We start from the raw sequence: 20,088 nt of genomic DNA, 5'->3' as shown, positions 1-20,088 counted from the left end.
ACACAAGTTAGAAATTCATTTCAAAATTGTTAACCCATAATTATGGGTGTGTAGGAAAAATTACGTCTTTGGCTGCTTCGCTAAGATTTGAAATATCTAAGCTAATAGATACAATTATAGGTTTAAGATTAGTTTTTTGGGATGAAATTAGTTTAAGATCTGGGAGGATTTTCAAAAATTAAAAAAAAAATAAAGAAAATTATTTACACAAGATAGTAAAATTTAATATTCTTTAATAGAGACTAATAGAAACCGATACAAGTTATCACTGATAGACGTTAATAGAAATCTATCAATGTCTATCAGTATTATTTTTATAATTTTTATAAATAGTTTGACATTGTTAAATTTTTTTAAATCTTATTTTATTTTATTTTATTCATTTTTAAAGAGAGAGTACTTTTAAATTGAGTTGATATGATGTGACCTTTTAAGTAGATGTCATATCACTTATTTTAAAAAGCATAGTCCTTTTTTTAGATAGAAAAAGCATACTCCTTTAATCCAAAATATTTGTGAAACACATTCAATAACTTTATGTCACATCATTAAGACGTATATTCTAAAAATAATAATAATAACAAAAACAAAATCAAATCAATAATATTTAATAATTAATTTAAAATTATAAAATAAATTACGTCCACCAACTAGGAATTTGCAGAGACCCCATGAAATATAATTAATCATAATTTTGTGGAAGTCCCTTCCCTATCCATTTTGTAGCCAAATATTTTGCAATGAAATCAAATTATAAATTTTGTCTATTGAAATAAGGTTAAATTTTAGACGTAATGCTTCTTTTTGTCTTTTTCATTATAGCTTATCTATATAAGGAATAAAAATATCCAAACCTAACAAATTATTTGTGGTTATGATGTGTTGAAAATTGTAATGAATTAATACGTTGCACTCAAAATAGTATAAGCTCTAGCCCCTTTTTTTATGCTTATCAGCCAATATAATATCTAAAAAACTAATTTTAAATTCATGTTTTTTTAATCAATGTGATCTGTCATATCTAAGTTGTTAAAATAAAATAAAAATAAAGTATCTATAAGATACTTATAATGTTGAATCACCAAAAATAGTAGATATTTTGAGAATTTCAACTAAAAGAAGATTGGTGTGATATAAAACAAAAGTTAAAATATGAAAACTAAAATGTTACTCTTTTTTATTTGCTATTGGACTCTCAACTCTTGATTCTTGCTGTTCTTGCTCTTTACTTCCTCGCTTTCAATCTCAACTCTTGTTAGTCACGTTCTTTTAATACAAAGACTGATGAGAGCAAAGAACAATGTAGAGAACGGATTGTGAGAGAAAATAGAGAGCGACGAGTGGAAAAACCTAAACCTTAAGAAGTGAGTAGTGAGAGTGAAATCCTAACTTACCTGCAGTGCACAATATTTCGTTTTGATCATTTCATACTAATATGACGTAAGTAGAAAGTCAACAAACATACTTTTAAAAACTGGGTCAGATTTCATTTGAATCTTTTAAAATGGATAATCCATATGAAAAACTCATCCCAATCCAGATGCACAATATTATTTAATGTCCTTTTTTTTTTTTTTTTTTTACACTTGCTAATAACAAATGTGTTTGCTGAATACAACCAAAATCTTTTGGACTTTCCATACCTCGTGAACAAATTTGAAAGCAGGTAAATCCCATTATTGCTCATCAGTGATCTACTACATTCAAGTTTCCCTTTGTAAGTTTCTTTTCCCTTTCCCAACTAGAAAAAAAGGAGAGAAAAAAAAAAGGAATAAAAAAAAACGCTCGACCGTGCAACTTCTTTACAGAATAAAAATTGAATCAGCAAGTAAAATCTTGATGTATATGCTTCCCCATCTCGACTTCAGCAGCAACGAAAGCGACAAGATGGAACTTCAGTTATCGATTTAGATTCGTAGGTAATTATCAGAGAAATCATACATTAGTAATCAAAGAATTCAAAACAAACCATTACTTGTGTACGAACCAACCCGAGAATCACCACAGAGGGATGACGACGAAAACTGTACAGTTTCTGTACATTGGAATGCATCTGCTAAGTTCCTCAGTTTTGTTGCAAACCATCTAATTCTAGTTGCCTGATCACAATCTTATGCATAGAGAGCTGAAACTGAAGGCCGGGGGTAAGCTTGAGTGCTATTGGGATTACGGGCATCATCAGCACTGTGCCTTCGAGCTCGACGGTTATTGGTTGAGTTCCTGTTGCTAGTAGGGTATGCGGAATCTTGTAGTTGCTCCAGCTCTTTTACAACATCATTCATGGTTGGTCTGAGTTTGGGTTGAATAGATAGGCATCTTAGCGCGAGCATAGATGCCTTGTAGGCTCCATCCAATGAATATTGGCCCTCAAGACGACTGTCGATGATTCGAAAAATCTTACGTTTGTTTGCAAGGTAAGGTTTTGCCCATTCCACAAGATTGTGTTCCCTAGCTGGTCGATTCTTGTCGATTGCTCTTCTTCCACATAATATTTCTAGTAGGACAACTCCAAAGCTATACACATCACTCCAAGTAGTTAGATGACCTGGAGCCAGTGAGAAAGAAAATTGACTATCAAACGTAAGATATTAATTGGCAATATAAAATTTGCACTTATCTTTATCAAGAAATAATGAAAACTCAAGTTGCAATTTATGTTGACAACGTGACAGCAGGGGTTTCTGTTATGTAGAATATTACCTGTAGCCAGATACTCCGGGGCTGCATAGCCATAAGTCCCCATCACCCTGGTCGAGACGTGGCTTTTATCACCGGTTGGCCCGTCTTTAGCTAACCCGAAATCTGAAAGTTTGGCATTGTATTTCTGAATGCAGATGAAAATTAAACCAAGTTTCAGGCCATCTTCAAAACAAAAAAGAAATCAACTACTAGGCAAGTTACCATTCATATAGCAGATTGAAAAGAGCACGATTTCGACAATTACTTACAGAGTCAAGAAGGATATTCGAGGTCTTGAAGTCACGGTAGATCACTTTTCTTTCATCACTGTGGAGAAAGGCTAGCCCCTTTGCAGCACCAAGTGCAACCTTCAAACGTAGGCTCCAAGAAAGAGGTTGGAAATAGGATCCCCCTGGAATATTATGCAAAGATCTAAAATTAATGAAGTCCTTTTGCTTAAGTGGAATCAGAGGGTAGCTGATAAGAAAAAAACTCACTTCGAAACAAATGATTTTCCAAGCTCCCTCGAGGCATGAATTCGTAAACTAGCAAACGATGTTCATCCTCCAAGCAATATCCAACCAACCTCACAAGGTGACAGTGAGAAAGTTGACCTAGAAAATTCACTTCAGCCTATGCAAAGAAACAAAACATAAGATAATAATTGGATCCATAAAGCATAAACTGACCAGCAGATAGTTACACTAAGAGCATCAATTATGTGCTAAGGAAAGCTAATGTGGAAAAGTACACATCAAGTACAAGAAGGAGACATCTTAGAGTGTTATTTTGAGGAGCTAACTCACCAACCACTCTCTGTGCCCTTGAAAACCATCTTGGTTGAGCCTTTTGACTGCAATAACCATTCCGGTGCCGGGTTTGGCTGCAGCAAAAGAATGCTCATCAATCCAGCCCTTGAAAACAGAACCGAAGCCACCTTCTCCTACAACACTATCTGGACGAAAGTTCCTGGTGGCTGCTTTAAGCTCTGTGAAGCTGAAGCTCTTCAAATTGGAGGACTGCAAGATTTCGCCTTCAGTTCGTGGAGTTGGTGGCATTGAGGACAAAGTGATCTTGCTATTTGTACTACCAATATCATTCCCATCAGTACTCACAGCATTAGAATTCACCCCTGCACAAAGAAATGATGACTTCTAACAAACTTGCGGTTGTTTAATCGAATCAACCAAAACCGAGACTCTGGCATTTGCAGTTTTATAAAATTGAAATTTTGATGTCTGGAAATTCAATAAAAGGCAGGTAATCTTGCACATCATACAGTCGTTATCTCGATGTTCACAAGATTTTGCAAAACATCCACCTTTCACTTCAAACTAACCAATTGAACCATATAACTAACCACTGGGTAAAAGACTAAAAGTGAAGACATCTAACTACATAAATCTAAAATTCTACAAGCCCTCAACTAAACAACAAGAGATCCAAATAATTTCCACCAAATTGTTTCACTAGCTAAGTAAAGAAATTCTTCAAGTACCTGTATTAAATGAGTTTTCAGCTTTGATTCTAGTACTTAAGCAGACACCCATTAGAAGAAGCCAAGAAACTCCCCAACCTGCAGAGGTTTAGCACTGAACACAACCAAAAAAAAGGAAGAAGAAGAGAATTAAACACGAAATCACTACTCTTAAATTGCACAAATGACTACTTTTTCCTAATTTTCAAAAGAAATTTCCAGCAGAATGAAGAAAAACACACAACAACAAGATAGGAAACCTCTTTTCCAATCCAAAACTTGATATCTAAAGCAAAACATGACAAGACAAGATAAAAACAAGCCAAACCCATATGGAGAAATGAATAAAAAACGATGAAACTCACATCTTCTTCTTGAATCAATCAGCAACAAAAATGAAATAGAGAAAAAGGGTTTGTTCTGTGTTCCCAATACTCTCTGAAGGTCCCTATTGACGGAGGATTTGAGATGGGGAAATTTTGAATCAATGGGGGGTGATTCGAGATAAATATGTAGAATGCAAGGGTGGTGGTGGTGTTATAGTTGTTGAGCCGCTTGATTTGGGTCTACGGCTAAGAGCTTTGGAAGCTTTCTTTCATTGTATTTGTTTCCTACGATGGAAACTTTAGACAACTTGACGATTCAAAAATCTATCTCAATAAAAGCTCCTCGATCCCTTTCCACCTAAACCATGATTTATCCTCGTGACCCATCAAAATTTTGGGGCTCTGTTTCTTCCTTACACTTGGCCAAGTTGCCTCTCCAATGGTCCAAAGCAAAAGGTCGGCTGCTGACTTCTATTTCTTTCATTTCTTTTTTCTTCTCACAACTCGTTGGATAATCCAATGGGAAGTTGGCTTTTTTAGTGTGGTGTTAAGCCAGCCAGTTTTGAAATAAACTAATTTTGTGATTTTGTTTTCTCTTGTGAGTTGTGTTTTTGTATTTGTATTTGGAAAATATTTTCCTGGCAGTTTTGTATTTTTCTAGAAAAAAATGATTTTTTTGAAAAAAAATTTCTTGTGTGTATAAAAATGGAGAGTTTGAGATCAACTACAGCATGATTTGCATCTCAATGTTCTTTGTATTTGGCATAAATTGGTGACATGTGAATGAGTTTTATGAGTGTTAAAGTATTTAATTCATTGGGACGAGGTACTGACTAGGATGTGACTTGGTGTTATTAACTTTTTAACTCTTATCGTTTTGTACTCTTTGTTAAAAAAAAAAAAAAATGTTGTTTTTAGTTTTAAAAAGTTTATGATTTGTTTTGAACTTTTAAGTTCGTGTCTAATAGATGATTTTTAAATTCAAAAAATGTCTAAAAAATTCTCAAACATTTGAAAATGATTTATTAATTAAAGAAAATTAACCAACTTATTTACAAATTTATAGAAAAATGTCATTGTCTATTAATGATAGACCACGATATACCACGATAGAAAGCTATTGTGGTCTATCCCATAATGACATTTTACTATACTAAAAAATGTTTTCAATAATTTTATTATTTAAAACAATTATTCAATGAATTTTTTTTTTATCATGCATCAGATAAATACTTCACCATTTCTTTCTATTTTTTTAATTTAAAAAATTTAAATACACAATAAAAAAAATAAGATTCTTTATTAGTTACAAATTTTTATTTAAAATCTAATAGATTAATTAGGTTTTAAAATATTTGAATATGTCGTAGATTTAATAGACATAATTAAAAATCTAGAGACTGAATAAATGACCTAATAGATCTTTTTAATTAGAGATCTTTGTTACCCAAACTAAAAAATTCACTAACTAAAATGTGAAAGATAATAGGCTCCTAAGAAGAGTGGAGTTATATTAAACATCGTTTGGTCCTTCTCTTTTTCTTTTTTCTGTTTTCTTTTTTAAATAATAATAAATTTTAAAAATTAAGTAAAAAAAACCATTTAAAACCCAACAATATTCATTTGAAATATCTTGTAATTGATAAACTAATCCAAAGAACGTGCACTAAAACTTTATTTCTTATCGAATAAATAATTCTCTTTTCTTCAACCAAAATAATGTCACGAAAAGGGACCAACATGTTTTGCTAATTGCACCCTTTACTTCTTTTTTTCTTCCTTTTTATTTCCCTTTCAGAGGCCCTTCCTTTGTGGGACAGCCCTCCCTAGTCCTTCCTCAGCTATCTTTTGCAAATACATTCACAAGAAAGGACCCCAATTTTGATATATCATTCAATCACCTGTCCTGTTATGTCCTACACTCATGAATCACACATTTCCTTTAAAAGTAAAGACAATAAAAAAGCTGAATAAAAATCTATCTGCAATAGCAAATAAATCTGTCCCTATCTTCATTGTGTTTTTTCTTGTGATTGTCAGTAAATGCTTTGTCTTAAACTTCATCATGTGGTTTTCTGAGGCTTGAATATGATGATCCAATAAATCTTCATTTTGAGGATGTGATGAGTTTTACAGCAGAAAAAGACAGAGAGGGGAAGAGGGTGTGTTTTGTGTGGAGTGAAATGGGGTGTCCTTTTTTCTTCTCAGGGTTTGTAAAATCTAGAAACCAAACACTCCTAAGTCATAAACAAAGATTAGGATATCCAAAATTTTCCCCTCATCCAAACAAAGTCAATGGCTACTTACTTTTGAAATTTGGCTTCCTTCTTGGACTTAGAGAAGTCTGCATTGTAGGCTGGGTGGGGGTGCTGCCCGTGAATCAACCATCCATTGTCAGCCAAGTTGGCACGAGACACCCACGGCTTATCTGCTAGGGAGAAGACTGCCTACGCCTGATAGAGTAATAAGAATCTAACAGAGGTGAAGTATGGATCATTCATAAAAGCATTACCTATAGTCTGAGCTAATTTGCATGCACCTGATTAATGTATGACCTTACTGTATTTGGCAAAGAAACTCATAAAATATTAAAAACTTAGGCAGGTGACCACCATGACGTTAGCTTCTCAACCAATGCTGACCGTTGAAATTATATCAATGGTTCAAATTCATTTAGCTTTGAAACTGCTCCGAGAGTTTGATCAAACTGTAGGTTTCAGAGTCAGGCCTAGCTCCTCCTATGATCATCCTCCTCAATAGATTTGGATTATGAATCCTGGCTTTCACGTAAGCCCTGATCAAAGTGTTGTAAACGAATGTGTATCTCGTATACCTTGCTTCCTCGAGTTCCTCAAACAACTTTTCAGTATTTTCAACGTCTCCCCTCTCTGCCAAAATCTCAATCATTGAAAGAGTGGTTTCCAACCATGGGGTTGACTTTCTAACTCTCTTGCTGCTGCTTGTTGTATTTGATCCCAGATCTAGTGTTTTCATGGCTTCCTCCACCAAACCAGCTTTCAGGCAACCAAAAGCTAGATTTCGAAAGGTTATGGCATTTGGTTTGCACCCATTTGCTTCAATTTCCCTAAAGATTTCTGTTGCTTTTTTAATCAACCCATGCCTGCAATACACAGATAAAATAGAATTGAATTGATCCGTGGCTTTAATTCCTCTTTTGGTTTTCATCTCTAACCAGAGCTCTTCTGCACGGCTTAGTAAACCAATTCTGCCAAATGCTTCAATTGCTAGTATAAAACTTTTAGACCGGATGTGGGGTAATCCTTGTATGGTACCCCAAGTCCTTTCTAGCTCTTTCTCCTTCTTCAAATAGCCGTACAAGATGATTAGGACATCATAGGTCGACCAATTACTCCCAACGATAGATTTTTCTATAGCCTCAGCGTAGGCTTCAACTACAGTATACAACTTTGCCACAGCATGTGCAGTAGCTACTATGCAATAAGACACCTCATTTGGATCAACTTTAGCTCGTTTCATATCACCAAATACCCTCATCAACCCTTCAATATTGTGTTCATTGGCTTCTATTTTCATAAGAATGTTAAATGTAGAAACATGCAAGGGCACTTTATCAGCCTTCATCTGGGTAAGAATTTTTGGGATAATTTTCCTACGACGGGAAGACGAGTGGAGTATTATGAGGCGGTTAAAAACTAAGTGTGATATGCAATGGCCAACTTCCCTCATTTTTCTCATGTAAGCCAGTGAGAGTCTAATTGCTCTCTTATCTAAACATGCAATCACCAGATTGTTGAAGAGCAACTCTCCTTGAAATTCCACAGGGATGTTAGAAAAGAGCTTCTCACCTTGTGATATGCCATGGTGTTTGATTGTAAATTCCAGCAGATAGGAGTAGTCCAATTCATTTACTCGATACGGTTTCTCCCTGATCACCCATTCCATAACCTGCCAAGAACAGAAGACAAATCCAAATTAACAAAAGGGCCCCGTTAACAGAAGACAAATCTTTCTCCTGTTTTTCTAGAGATTAATCAAATTAATAACAGGGGCCTTGTTATCTACTCAAGTGACAAGGGCAATTCTTGATCACTTTATAGATCATAAAGCAGGCCTGATATGGCTACATCACTCTGACTCATCAACAGAAACGAAGATAATGAACTACAACATACAACATTACACTAAGAAACAGAGTACTCAAGAAACAACAATGTCCTCTTATATGCATTGTGAAATGATGACATCTAATGGAAGCTAAGAATATACAATCTCCGGCTTCACATCCTCATAGTCTTTACTCATGCTCAACTTCCACAATGCGTGGAGAAGATATTGCAACCAAGATCATCTATTCCGCAACTTTCCGCTTCTTAATGATTTTGAAAATACTTGAAATTTCTATTTTTCGATGTTCTGTTCTCAGTTACATCCTAACTAACCGGTAAAGCCAAGTGTGGAGAAGATATTGCAACCAAATTCACACATTCCGCAACTTCCAGCTTCTTAATGATTTAGAAAATACTTGAAATTTCTATTTTTCAATGTTTTGTTCTTGATTACATCCTTAAATGCATAAGAAAAAACTAATCACTACAGCCAACTCTACCATGATACAGATTAGAATTCACGACATCTAAGAAAACAAGAAAAGAAAAGAGAGATATAAAAAGGGAGAAGGAGATAGCAACCTCGAGTGCGCGCTTATTTCTTTCGAGCTTCCTGAGGCGATTGATGGCATGAAAAATGTCGCCTCGATGAATAGGAAAACCATCGCCCATCCAGCTCCTGAAGGCATACCCAACCGATTCTCCCTTCGGTATTCTCTCAATTCTCAAAGACAAGCACTTGGGTCCCTCCAATTCTGATTCTAGAACTTTCGCCGATGAGTTATCAGGGATTTGAGTGCAAAGAAAGTTGAATCGGAAGGGGATTGTACTGACCGTAGAAGAAGTGCTAGCAACTGTTCGACGAAATGCTTGAATGAGCCTATACCCAGAGAGAAAATTCCCCGTTCGCATACTTAGACTGAAGAAATGCCGAACAAAAAGAAGAATCAAAGATGGGTTTAACAAATTATTGCTGAAGATTGAAGTATTGCCCCCAAAAAAGCTGAAGGTTCAAGCGACCTGCAGGAACAATGTGCACCAAATTTGTAAACATTCTCGCCGTTGGAGACTAAGATAGCAAGTCAAACGTCGTAATTTTTTAAAATTGTTATGTTTGGGATACATCTATAATAATTAAAATCATTTTTATCATTTTTAAAATTACTATTAAATACGATTTTAGTTATTTAAAATTAATTTCAATATATAAAAATGACATTTAAAAGTATAAATGTTAAATTAATTTTAAGTGATTAGAGACATATTTGATAGAAGTTTTAAATATAACAAATTGATTTTAACTTTTTAATAATGACTCTCAAATATACACTTAAATTAGCTATAATTAGTTAACTTTTTAATGAATTAACATATGGGAAGAAATTGAACCTCTCATATACTTTAAGCGATTGAGTGGTTGGCTCCACAAGGAGTGGTTTTTTTGCTTTTTATCAACAACAATGTCAGATGAAAGATACAAACTTTTGATCGGATATATATCTCAATTAGTTGAAATATGTCGTGGTTGGTGATAACTTGTAGAAACACAAGTTATTGTTCTCTCAAAATTAGAATAATTAGGATTATAAGTTATGTAAACGCACTCATGATGAAGGAAAACACATGAAATTGTATATATGTGATAAACTCATGCAAAAGTATCTTCTTAAGTGAAAAACTACACACTTTAATGTAGGAATCAGAAAATTCACTAAGTATTGTAGACAAGGCCCACGCAAGGGGCATGCATCCAGACTACTCGACGCATGAAAGATAAATTTGGCTCGTGCAATCCATGTCAAATCACAACTTGCAGCAATGGGCATCTGACTGGCAGCGTTTGATCGAAGTAAACTGGCAAGTGGCTGTCCTAGGGTATGGAATTTAATGCAATCACATTACCAAGTGGCTGAGTTGATTGCCTATATAAGGAGGAGTTATCTGCAAGTTAAGGAGTGAGGAAGTTAGAAAATTAGCCAGTAGTGAGAGAGAGAGTCATTTTTCACATTTGCTGTCTGCAAGCAAGTAAGAGGGACGATAGCCATTCTCCATCGTTGGTGACGAGGTGCTGCTAGAGAGAAGCTCGAGAGAGGCGTCTCTTTCAACCCCTCCATCGAGTTGGTCATAGCAAGCATAAAAACAAGCCAAAGGGGACGAGATTGAACCCTACAGCTTGACTTCTTTCTTTTATGTTGCATTCTCATTCTTCATTCCACTTGATTGAACTAAGATATTTGCACCAAAACTTATATCATTAATTCAATCTCATTTCCGACCATTCTTCACATCTCTATCTATTAATTGTCTAAGTTGTTTGTGTTTGTAAATTTTCTAGCTTGATGAATGCATAAATTTGATTACTTTAATCTATCTGATCAGTTGATTGAAGTGAAAACGCAATTAGTCACTCGAGAGAGTACCTAATTGTTGAACGCATCAAACTAGGGCATGAAGTAATTCTAGAGATAGAATTATTTATGTCACTTGTTTGTTCATTTTAACCAACACATGCACTTAGAGATAGAATAAGTGTGGCATCTGCATCAAAAGATGTTGAACATAAATTAAAGAACAGATCTCCAATGCATCACGCATACACTTAGATTGTACAGACATCTATACCATTTTCATTTCAATGTCATTGTGCTTATATATGTTTGTTTTTACCACTAGGAAATCAATACATACCATCTACGCTTAAACCACTCATCCATGATACATTTTCCCCTCTTTTTGAACTCTTATTTTCCTCTTGCATGCGTGTCAGTCGTTTAGTGTACATAACCAACGCATATCAAACAATTAGGAAACCTTTACAATAGATCCAAAGACCAAACCTGCGTTAAAATACTCTAGAGTCTCCGCGTTCGACCATGGGCTTACTAGGACGCTTAAGTTAGATTTATACTTTGGTCTAGCTTAAGAGAACTTGTATGTATTAGCAAGGTGTGCACGCTCATAGATCTATCATCACCCAACGCATAGCATCATCTTCATATCAAGAGATAGATTAAACATCTTTTTCATCATCATTTATCCTCAGCATCATAAACACAATTGAAACACACAACGCAACAAGTTGGCACTTGGTGAACTTTGAAAAATGGAATTAGACATTAACATGTCGCAAACTGCCTGTGATAACTTCTAATTGTTGAACTTTAAATAAATTTATGGATACTTAACTAAAATTTATATTAATCCTTATAAAAGATCGCAAATTTAAATAATTTCTAGATTACCAAAAAAAAAAAAATTAAATACATATATAGTACTTACAATCATATTAGAGTGAGTTTGAATTACATTTTCAAATGTTTAATTTTTTTAAAAAAAGTCATTTTAGAATATTAAAATGTTTGACTACCATTCAAAATAGCATTTCATGTATATTTTAGGGTGTGTAGGATGTGTTTGAAATGCATTTTAAGTGTTTAATTTTAAAAATAAGTTATTTAAAAAAATATTAGAGTGCTTGACAATCACTCAAAATAACTTTTGAAAAGTATTTTTAATATTTTTTTTTTGTCAAGAGTGTTTAAATAAAAATGAATTTTTTAAAAAAATATTTTTTCTCAAGTCAATCCAAACAAATCTTTAATCAATTTTTATCAAAAATGGTTAAATAAAAATGAACCTTTTGAAAAATATTTTTTTCTCAAGTAAATACAAACAAACACTTAATTTTTTAATATCATTTTTAAATTTCATACGCTAATATCACATTCTAGTACAACTTAAACATAGTCCATCTAGTTAAAATATAAACTCTCGACCAAACAGTCAGAAATTCAAATCATCTTCCATAAATGGTGCGCTTAAGTAAAAAATAAGTAAATAAATAATAAAAGAACACCATATCCTTCATTTCCAAAAATATATCAAACTCGTTTTTGTGCACTCCATATTCGCATAACAAATGTTAAACCGGTTCAAGCAATTTTGGTGTAACTCATAATTTCATTCTATTCGCTTCAAGAGACACCAACAAATCACAATGAAAAAAATACATGAAACCGAATATTGACCCACTTCAGAAGCAACGGATAAACTGAGTATAAACTTAGATATCTAACCAGATGCTTCCCCAGTATCTTATCTTTGATAATCAAACAAAAATTTCAGATGAACCATTCCTTCTATTATAAACAAACTGACCAAGAAATTGCCAGGGTAAAGAGATAGTAGTAGCAACAGAAGTATAATCATTCAACTATAATATGTATATGCCAGGCTTCTATGTTTTGTTGTAAAACTATCACCTGCGTCCCCTTACGTATGATCAGAGGAAACAGGAGGCTTAGGATGGGCACGAGTACTATGATGGGCAATGGCATCATCAGCACTATGTCTACGGGCCCTGCGATTTTGTGTTGAATTTCTGTTGATATTAATGGATGTGGAATCTTGTAGCTCTTCTAATTCTGTTACAACCTCATTCATGCTCGGTCTAGACTTGGGCTCAATGGACAGGCATTGCAGTGTCAGACTAGATAGCTTATAGGCTGCATCCAATGAGTATTGGCCTTCGAGGCGGTTGTCAATTATTCGAGCAATCTTTCGTCTGTTTGCAAGGTAGGGCCTTGCCCATTCGATGAGATTGTGTTCTTTAAATGGTCGATTCTTGTCAAGGGCTCTTCTTCCAGATAACATTTCCAATAGAATGACTCCAAAACTATAAACATCACTACTTGTGGTTGCCTGACCTACAGTAAGTGAAAGGACAAAGTGGTCAACATAAGAAAATTAATATAATCCTTGTTTTGTTGAAAGAATACAACGAACTAAGTTAACTCAACCTATTTTTACATAGCAGCCTCAAGTTTCTCAGATAAGTAATGACACAGAAAAGTTATTTATCAGGAAAAAGAAAGCAGAACCAAGGATACTTGATGCAACGAGTTGAAATTTGATGACCTAATGGTGGATATAAAAATTAGACGGCAGTGTTTTCTGGTTGTGTTGAATATGATAGGAATAATATTAGGACAAAGAAAATTATTAGGATTTTAAGGATATATTAGTAACTGACTAGAGAATGAATTGTGCTAATTTGTTATAAATAGCACGGGTGGAGAAGGGGAAAATTAAGTATTGATTCAGTTGGTTTAGGACTTGAGTGATCTCAAGAAAAGGAGGGTCCAAGTTCCTCAAATTACTCGATTTATCTCATAAATTCAGCTTTTATATTTCAATATAGTTTGGTTTCAATCATAATATTACCTGTGGCAAGATATTCTGGAGCTGCATATGAGGCATTCATATTCTTTTTACTGCCCGTTGCTCCTGTGTCTTTGGAGAACCCAAGATCAGAGAGTTTGGCATTGTAGTCCTAAAAATAAAAGAAATGAAGTTCATGGCTTGACGACTATCTTTCAAAAAAGTAAACAAATAACTGAAGGATCTAGATCCCAATTCCATGATGCTATTTTTACCATAGGCACAAAGCTATATTTTCACCAATGACTTACGGAATCAAGCAAAATATTTGAAGTTCTCAAGTCGCCATAGATCACTTTTCTTTCATCAATGTGGAGAAAGGCGAGCCCTTTTGCAGCACCAAGTGCAACCTTCAACCGAAGGCCCCAAGAAAGAGGTTGAAAATAGGACCCCCCTGCAATGACAACTTCAGTGTCAATCACTAATATTTCTAAATGTTCTTATTGAGTCACATCAAAGGATGGAGGAAACTCACGAAGGAACAGATGATTTTCCAAACATCCTCGAGGCATGAATTCAGACACGAGGAGCTGTTGCTCATCGTCCAGGCAATAGCCAATCAATTTCACAAGGTGAGAATGAACAAGTTGGCCCAGAAAATTCACTTCAGCCTAATTGATAAAAGAATGCATGTCATGAGTGTATCTGTGCAGCATAGAATGACAAATTTGTTTAACAAATGGGTCATGTTAGTACACAGCCATCTGATGCTAAGGGAGGTCAATATGAGAAGAAAAAGACAAAGAAATCAGGTATGACAATGAGACATCTCTGAAGTTAATCTAAAAGATATGACTCACAAACCACTCTCCGTGACCTCGAAAACTATCTTGGTTAAGCCTTTTGACTGCAATACCCATTCCAGTTCCAGGCTTCGTAGCAGTAAATGAATGTTCATCAATCCAGCCCTTGAAAACTGAAGCAGAACCAGGTTCTCCCAGAACACTATCAGGACAGAAGTTCCGTGTTGCCTCTTTGAGCTCTGCATAAGAGAAGCTCTTCAAATTGGACAACTGTGAGATTTCGCCCTCGCTCCGAGGGGCTGGCAGCACCGAAGCCAATGAGATCTTGCTACTTGCACCACCATTATCCTTTCCGTTACTGCTATCACTATCATCTTTTGAATTCTTCACCCCTGCACAAACAAATGCATGCCCTCTAATGAACTAATGGCCATTCACATGACTCAAAACCCTCATGTGTACGTTTAAATCTCGGTTGAGACTACTTCAGTTCAATCAAAGATACTAAAGTCTGGAAATTAAATAAAAGTAAGAACTCATGAACATTGTATGATCGATATCAAACTATTCAACAAGACAAGTTTACAAAGGACATTACTCCACCCCTTCTTCAGATATGAAACTAACTTGGTGAAGGCGAACAAGTTCAGTAAATCAATAAGAAATCTCAAAATAAATTCTTGGAAATGACAAACAAAAAGCCTAAAAACTTCCACCATACTGTCTCATTAGCAAAGAAAGTGAGCCTTGTAATACCTGTATTATCATCTCTTTCTGATATAGGTTTGGCGCTTAAGCAGATGCCCATCAGAAGTAAGTCAAACCTTCAAAACTTTCATGCTGATACCACCAAACAGAGAAAGAACGAGATAATAAGCTTCAAACCAACATTCCATCAACGAAATCAAACAGATTCACAACAAACCCATAGAAAGAAAAAAGAAAAAACCAAAAAATAAAAAACCCCAAACAACTAACCAATTTTCATTGTATCAGCAATCCACATAATTAGTCCCCATAAACAGAAAAGCGTTCTAGTTGGATCCTCGTTTCAAAGGGTTGTTTCTTTACCGCAAACTCCGGTAGAAGACTTCTGATAAGAAATAAGCAAAAACCAAAAGTTGCTGCTAAAATTTCCCTGTTCAAATTGGCTAATATATAGAAATGGGAAAATAGGAAAAAGGGTTGGACAGCCCCCAGCGGACAGGGAGGTAGGAAGCTTCGTATTAATGGCGAGAATATTGGTCCCCTCTTCCTGTCATCTCAAGAAGAGGATAAGCCCACGAAAGGCTCCCATTGCAATCTCAGAGACGTTCGATTTCGGGCTGTTCAAAGAATCCCCAATGGTGAAAAACAAGATAGCTGACGACAAATTGGCACCGAATGATCGACACAAAACCAAACAAAAATTTCGCTGAGTAAGGGATCGGATAGGCATTCCTCATTTGACTTTTCTATCATTGGATTGAACACGAAGGAAATGCCTCGATCATGGGAGCTTGTTACAAGCCAAGGTCCACACGTACGTCCCAATCAAGCGGCCAGAAGCCCACCATTTCAATGGAGCGGACCGGAGCGGAGGAATCAAGAATTAAAGGGACCGCTAACCATCGGCGGCTCAAAACCCCTCGCCGGCGAGCGAGCCGTCGCTCGATCTTTTGACTTGAAACTTGAAGGCGCCTTTACTATTAATTAACTTTCCGTACAGTTTTCGGGGTTTCAATCGATTTATTTAAATAAATATTTTCTGGCGTCATGATTTTGATTTAAATGATTGTTTGGTTTTAGAATATTTTTATAATATAGTTTTTTTAGTTCAATGTTTTTTTGGGGTTAAAATATTGTTATTGAGATGATTTTAGTGTCTATACTTTTCCTGGTTCAAGTTTAGTTAACATATTTTCAATAAATTTTAAATTTATTTTTTTAAAGTTAATTTTTACTAAATTATTAAATAATAAGAATAATATCTATGAAAAAAAAATAATAAATAGATATATTTTCAAATTTTATAATAAAAATGTTAATAAGACAACAAAATTTTTTTTGAAAAATTGACAATAAACTAGTAATAGAAACTAAACTTATGATTTATTGAAAGTATAATAACTAAAATTTGACAATTAAAAGTACATTGATTAAAATTAAACAAATTTCAAAATATAGAAAACAAAATAATATTTTAACCAATTTCTTAAGTACAGTACAACCTTGATGAGCATAGAGATTAGGGCTACAACTTCAAAAGAATAGGTATATATCAATATATTCTTACTAACATAGTTCTTTTTACAAGTACGATAAGTAGAGATATAGAAAATTGAAAGTTTGACCTCAAGAAAAATAATAAATGTCAATTTAGTGATGATATATATTTTTTTCTTTTGAATAAAAGAAACAACAAAACTAAAAAGGTAACATGTACTTGACACAGCTACATCCATCTATTAAGAGTGATTTTCGATTTAAATATCCGAAGTTCGTCTTGCATGACTAAAAAGACCATGAATAATTAAATTATTGTGCCGTAGACCTCTAAATATTCTTGAATATTCTTTTATTCATCTTTGAAAATGACGCATCATAAATCGACGTGATTTTTTTAATTAATTGTCATAATAACTGAGTATTTTCTTAATTATTATTAGTCAACTTCTAAAATTAAAATTTGAAGTAGAGACTGTACGATTCAGTGGTTGGGATTCCTCTGAGGCTCTGACAAACTTGCCTTCGAATCAAAATTAAATTGAATTATTAAAATAAATTCAGTATATCATTTGATAGAGAGTGTAATTTAAAACAATTATCAGTTTCCTCTTCCATTAAAAAATATATATTATACTGTACAAACAATTAATTTTATATATAGTAAGTATCTTAATTTAAAAAAGTATATTAACTTCTAGTACCTTCCATTTTATATTCAATATATCTCTAAATTTTCAATTTTGTTTTATAAATCTTTGATTTATTCAATATTTTTTTAAATTACGAATCAACTAGACATGCAATTGAAAATCTAAATAGAAACTTTTTGAAAGTTTAAATATGTCACACAAAATCGAAAGATTAGGGATCTATTGAAAATTTAAAAGTTCAAGGACTTATTAAAACAGGAAATTGAAAATTAGAAAAATATAATTGACACTTTTAAAAAGTTGACTAGATAGATATAAACATGAAAGTTCAAAACTATACTTGCATTTAATCTTAAAAGTGATAAAATATTCTAATAATCCAATGGGTATTTGAGTAGAATTCAATTGAAAATTCTCAAAAATATTGAGAAAAAGATGAAACATTTAGGTCCCCATAACTTAAACATATCAAAGATGACTGAAAATTATATATAGCACATTTGATACGAAAAGTCACAAGATCTCTTAAGACTATATTGTATAACACTATAAAAAAATGGACCTTTTGCCAATGCTACGAAGCGTCAGAATAGCCTTGAAAAATGTTGGCAAAAGACCTTGTCAACGCTTTTAAAACGTCGGCAAAAATCGTCGGGATAGGTCTGTGGGGATACCTTATCCCAACGGTTTTTATGTTTGCATCGACATAGACTGTCTATGCTCATGCCATTTAAGTTCATGGAATTGCCAACACCGAATACATAGCATCGACATAGACCCTCTATGCCAAAAACATTTATATGCGTCGGCAAGATGCTTTCCCTGTGCTTACATTTGTATGCATTGGAATATGTTGTCTTTATTGACTTTTTGCCGACACTTAACATATAGCGTCGGAATAGATGACCTTTGCCTACATCTATGTAGCGTCGGCATTGACTTTAATTTTTTTTAATTATCTTATTTTTTTAGATACATTACATTTCTATTAACTTCAATTGTAGTTAAATATCATGATAGTTTGTATGAAGCAAAATATTTGAAAACAAAAAACAATTGAACTTCATTTAAATAGTCACAAATATCCTTACAACTTATATTGTTCCAAAATGAAATAGACATGTATGAACTAGAAATAACAAAAACACGAGTCTTGATTTTTTTTTTTTAAAAAAAATTAAGTTTAACACATAACATTTGATGGGATTCGATCCCGAGCAGAAGCGCGTGAACGTCTTGCATCCCGCAAATCAATTTTACATAAACAAAATCAGTGTACTAAAACATAATATGTGTAGAATAAACATGTGAAATAGCATGCTATAGAGAAAGAAAAGAATCATTCTCATCTTTGTAAATTCCCAAGTTCCCAAAACGATCATCTCGATATTCCAACGAACGACTCCTCCAATGATCTTGAACACGAACGTTTCCTCGAACAATCTTGAACACGACCACAAGAATAACCTTGTTATTCTCAAAGATTCCAATAGAATGATAGGTGGTATCCAACCATTGGAAGATGGTGGAGAGGAAAACCCTTTGGGGGAGTAGAGAGGATTTCTTTTTGTGGCTTAGGGAAAAATTTGCACAAGGAATGCTTGCCTCAAAATGGCTATAAGAAAGACTTTATATGGAGAAAGGTCAACCCCTTTCTCTAAGTCTTTTTCCAATTTTTCCTTGTGAAAATTAATAAAATTACACTTATTTAATTAATTAGCACATTAATTAAATAATTATTTATACATTAAATCCAATTTAACTTTTATACATTTAACTACCTCTCTATTTATTAACTAATTATGTGTGAATTTAATTCACTTGAATTAATTATTTGAATCTCATTCAAATGTTTCTTTTCAACTTAATTTGAATTATAGATCACGTCCATAATCAATTATATATTAATCATATTAATATACAATTTCCTCAAATTGATTTGAACAATTCAAATCATTCTTCTTTAATATCCTTTAATGAGCTAACAGGGGGACTTGGTGGACCTGTAGATCAGAAGCTCAAATGATATGAGATTAATTGGCTAAACTCATTGATCAAGTTAATTAATATACGTTAACTGTGGGTACACTCCACTAAAGACCCATAGTTGCACTCTTCTCACTACATATATATTTTGTGTCCACATATATAGACTAATAATAGCAAGTTAGTTCTTCACAAGTGTTTGTAACTCAAACTGAGTCAAATTACCGTTTTGTCCTTGGGTTACTTTTAACTCCTTAAATACCAGTGCTCCTCTGATGAACAACCTATTTATAGTTCAATCAATAAACAGAAACCCCTTTCGAGCCAATGAGAGGGTAGAGCCCTTTGTTCAAGTCTCAGAGACACCACTTAAGGGAACACTTATCTACTTACACTGAAGACGGGAAAGAGTGAAGTTCATCTTATATTTTTATGTTTCCAGCTTCCCATTTGGTTTTCTCCCCAAAATGGTAGGCTTATTGAGTCAGCAAACTAGCCACTCTTATCCATACAATTCAAAGGACAATCCCTCGTGAAAAGGAGTTCATAATATACTCAGGATTAAGACTAAGTTGTCTAGGTCATCCTAGTGAAATAGAAACATAACTAGTCAACAATGTTACATCTCGTGGTTACTATTTCGCAGTTTGGTCTTATACAAACTCATTACATAGGATACCCCTACTCGCATGTCACCTACATGAATGTGTC

The 20,088-nt window shown here is 33.9% G+C and overlaps 3 protein-coding genes across 5 annotated transcripts; all 3 read right to left on the bottom strand.

The window, feature by feature from the left end:
* Positions 1 to 1,518: 1,518 nt before the first annotated feature.
* Positions 1,519 to 7,611, bottom strand: APK1A (Protein kinase superfamily protein). 2 transcript variants are annotated; one of them, XM_039046302.2, is made up of 7 exons: positions 6,790 to 7,611; positions 4,178 to 4,271; positions 3,486 to 3,811; positions 3,177 to 3,312; positions 2,949 to 3,091; positions 2,701 to 2,824; positions 1,519 to 2,545 (listed from the first exon to the last, which is right to left on the bottom strand). In XM_039046302.2, the coding sequence occupies exons 2-7, from the start codon at positions 4,227 to 4,229 to the stop codon at positions 2,112 to 2,114; spliced, it is 1,215 nt and encodes a 404-aa protein (XP_038902230.1). In that variant the 5' UTR covers positions 4,230 to 4,271; positions 6,790 to 7,611; the 3' UTR covers positions 1,519 to 2,111. The 2 variants fall into 2 exon arrangements, with proteins under 2 accessions (XP_038902230.1, XP_038902229.1); XM_039046301.2 differs by lacking the exon at positions 6,790 to 7,611 and adding an exon at positions 4,522 to 4,827.
* On the bottom strand, positions 6,961 to 9,677 carry LOC120088854 (Tetratricopeptide repeat (TPR)-like superfamily protein). 2 transcript variants are annotated; one of them, XM_090305757.1, is made up of 3 exons: positions 9,405 to 9,587; positions 9,153 to 9,325; positions 6,961 to 8,409 (listed from the first exon to the last, which is right to left on the bottom strand). In XM_090305757.1, exons 2-3 carry the CDS (start codon positions 9,240 to 9,242, stop codon positions 7,156 to 7,158), a joined length of 1,344 nt encoding a protein of 447 aa, XP_090161883.1. In that variant the 5' UTR covers positions 9,243 to 9,325; positions 9,405 to 9,587; the 3' UTR covers positions 6,961 to 7,155. The 2 variants fall into 2 exon arrangements, with proteins under 2 accessions (XP_090161883.1, XP_038902227.1); XM_039046299.2 differs by having other exon boundaries at positions 9,153 to 9,677.
* Positions 9,678 to 12,510: 2,833 nt separating this feature from the next.
* On the bottom strand, positions 12,511 to 16,267 carry LOC120088432 (putative serine/threonine-protein kinase PBL9). Its single transcript, XM_039045722.2, has 7 exons — positions 15,512 to 16,267; positions 15,290 to 15,373; positions 14,591 to 14,925; positions 14,266 to 14,401; positions 14,042 to 14,184; positions 13,794 to 13,902; positions 12,511 to 13,276 (listed from the first exon to the last, which is right to left on the bottom strand). The coding sequence occupies exons 2-7, from the start codon at positions 15,339 to 15,341 to the stop codon at positions 12,843 to 12,845; spliced, it is 1,209 nt and encodes a 402-aa protein (XP_038901650.1). The 5' UTR covers positions 15,342 to 15,373; positions 15,512 to 16,267; the 3' UTR covers positions 12,511 to 12,842.
* Positions 16,268 to 20,088: the final 3,821 nt, after the last annotated feature.

Source organism: Benincasa hispida, chromosome 10, assembly GCF_027475165.1.
Source record: "Benincasa hispida cultivar pf3 chromosome 10, pf3_genome.v1.1, whole genome shotgun sequence".
Taxonomy (NCBI): domain Eukaryota; kingdom Viridiplantae; phylum Streptophyta; class Magnoliopsida; order Cucurbitales; family Cucurbitaceae; genus Benincasa; species Benincasa hispida.
The sequence above is the reverse complement of the archived record's forward strand: the minus strand, read 5'-3'. Positions and strand labels throughout refer to the sequence as shown.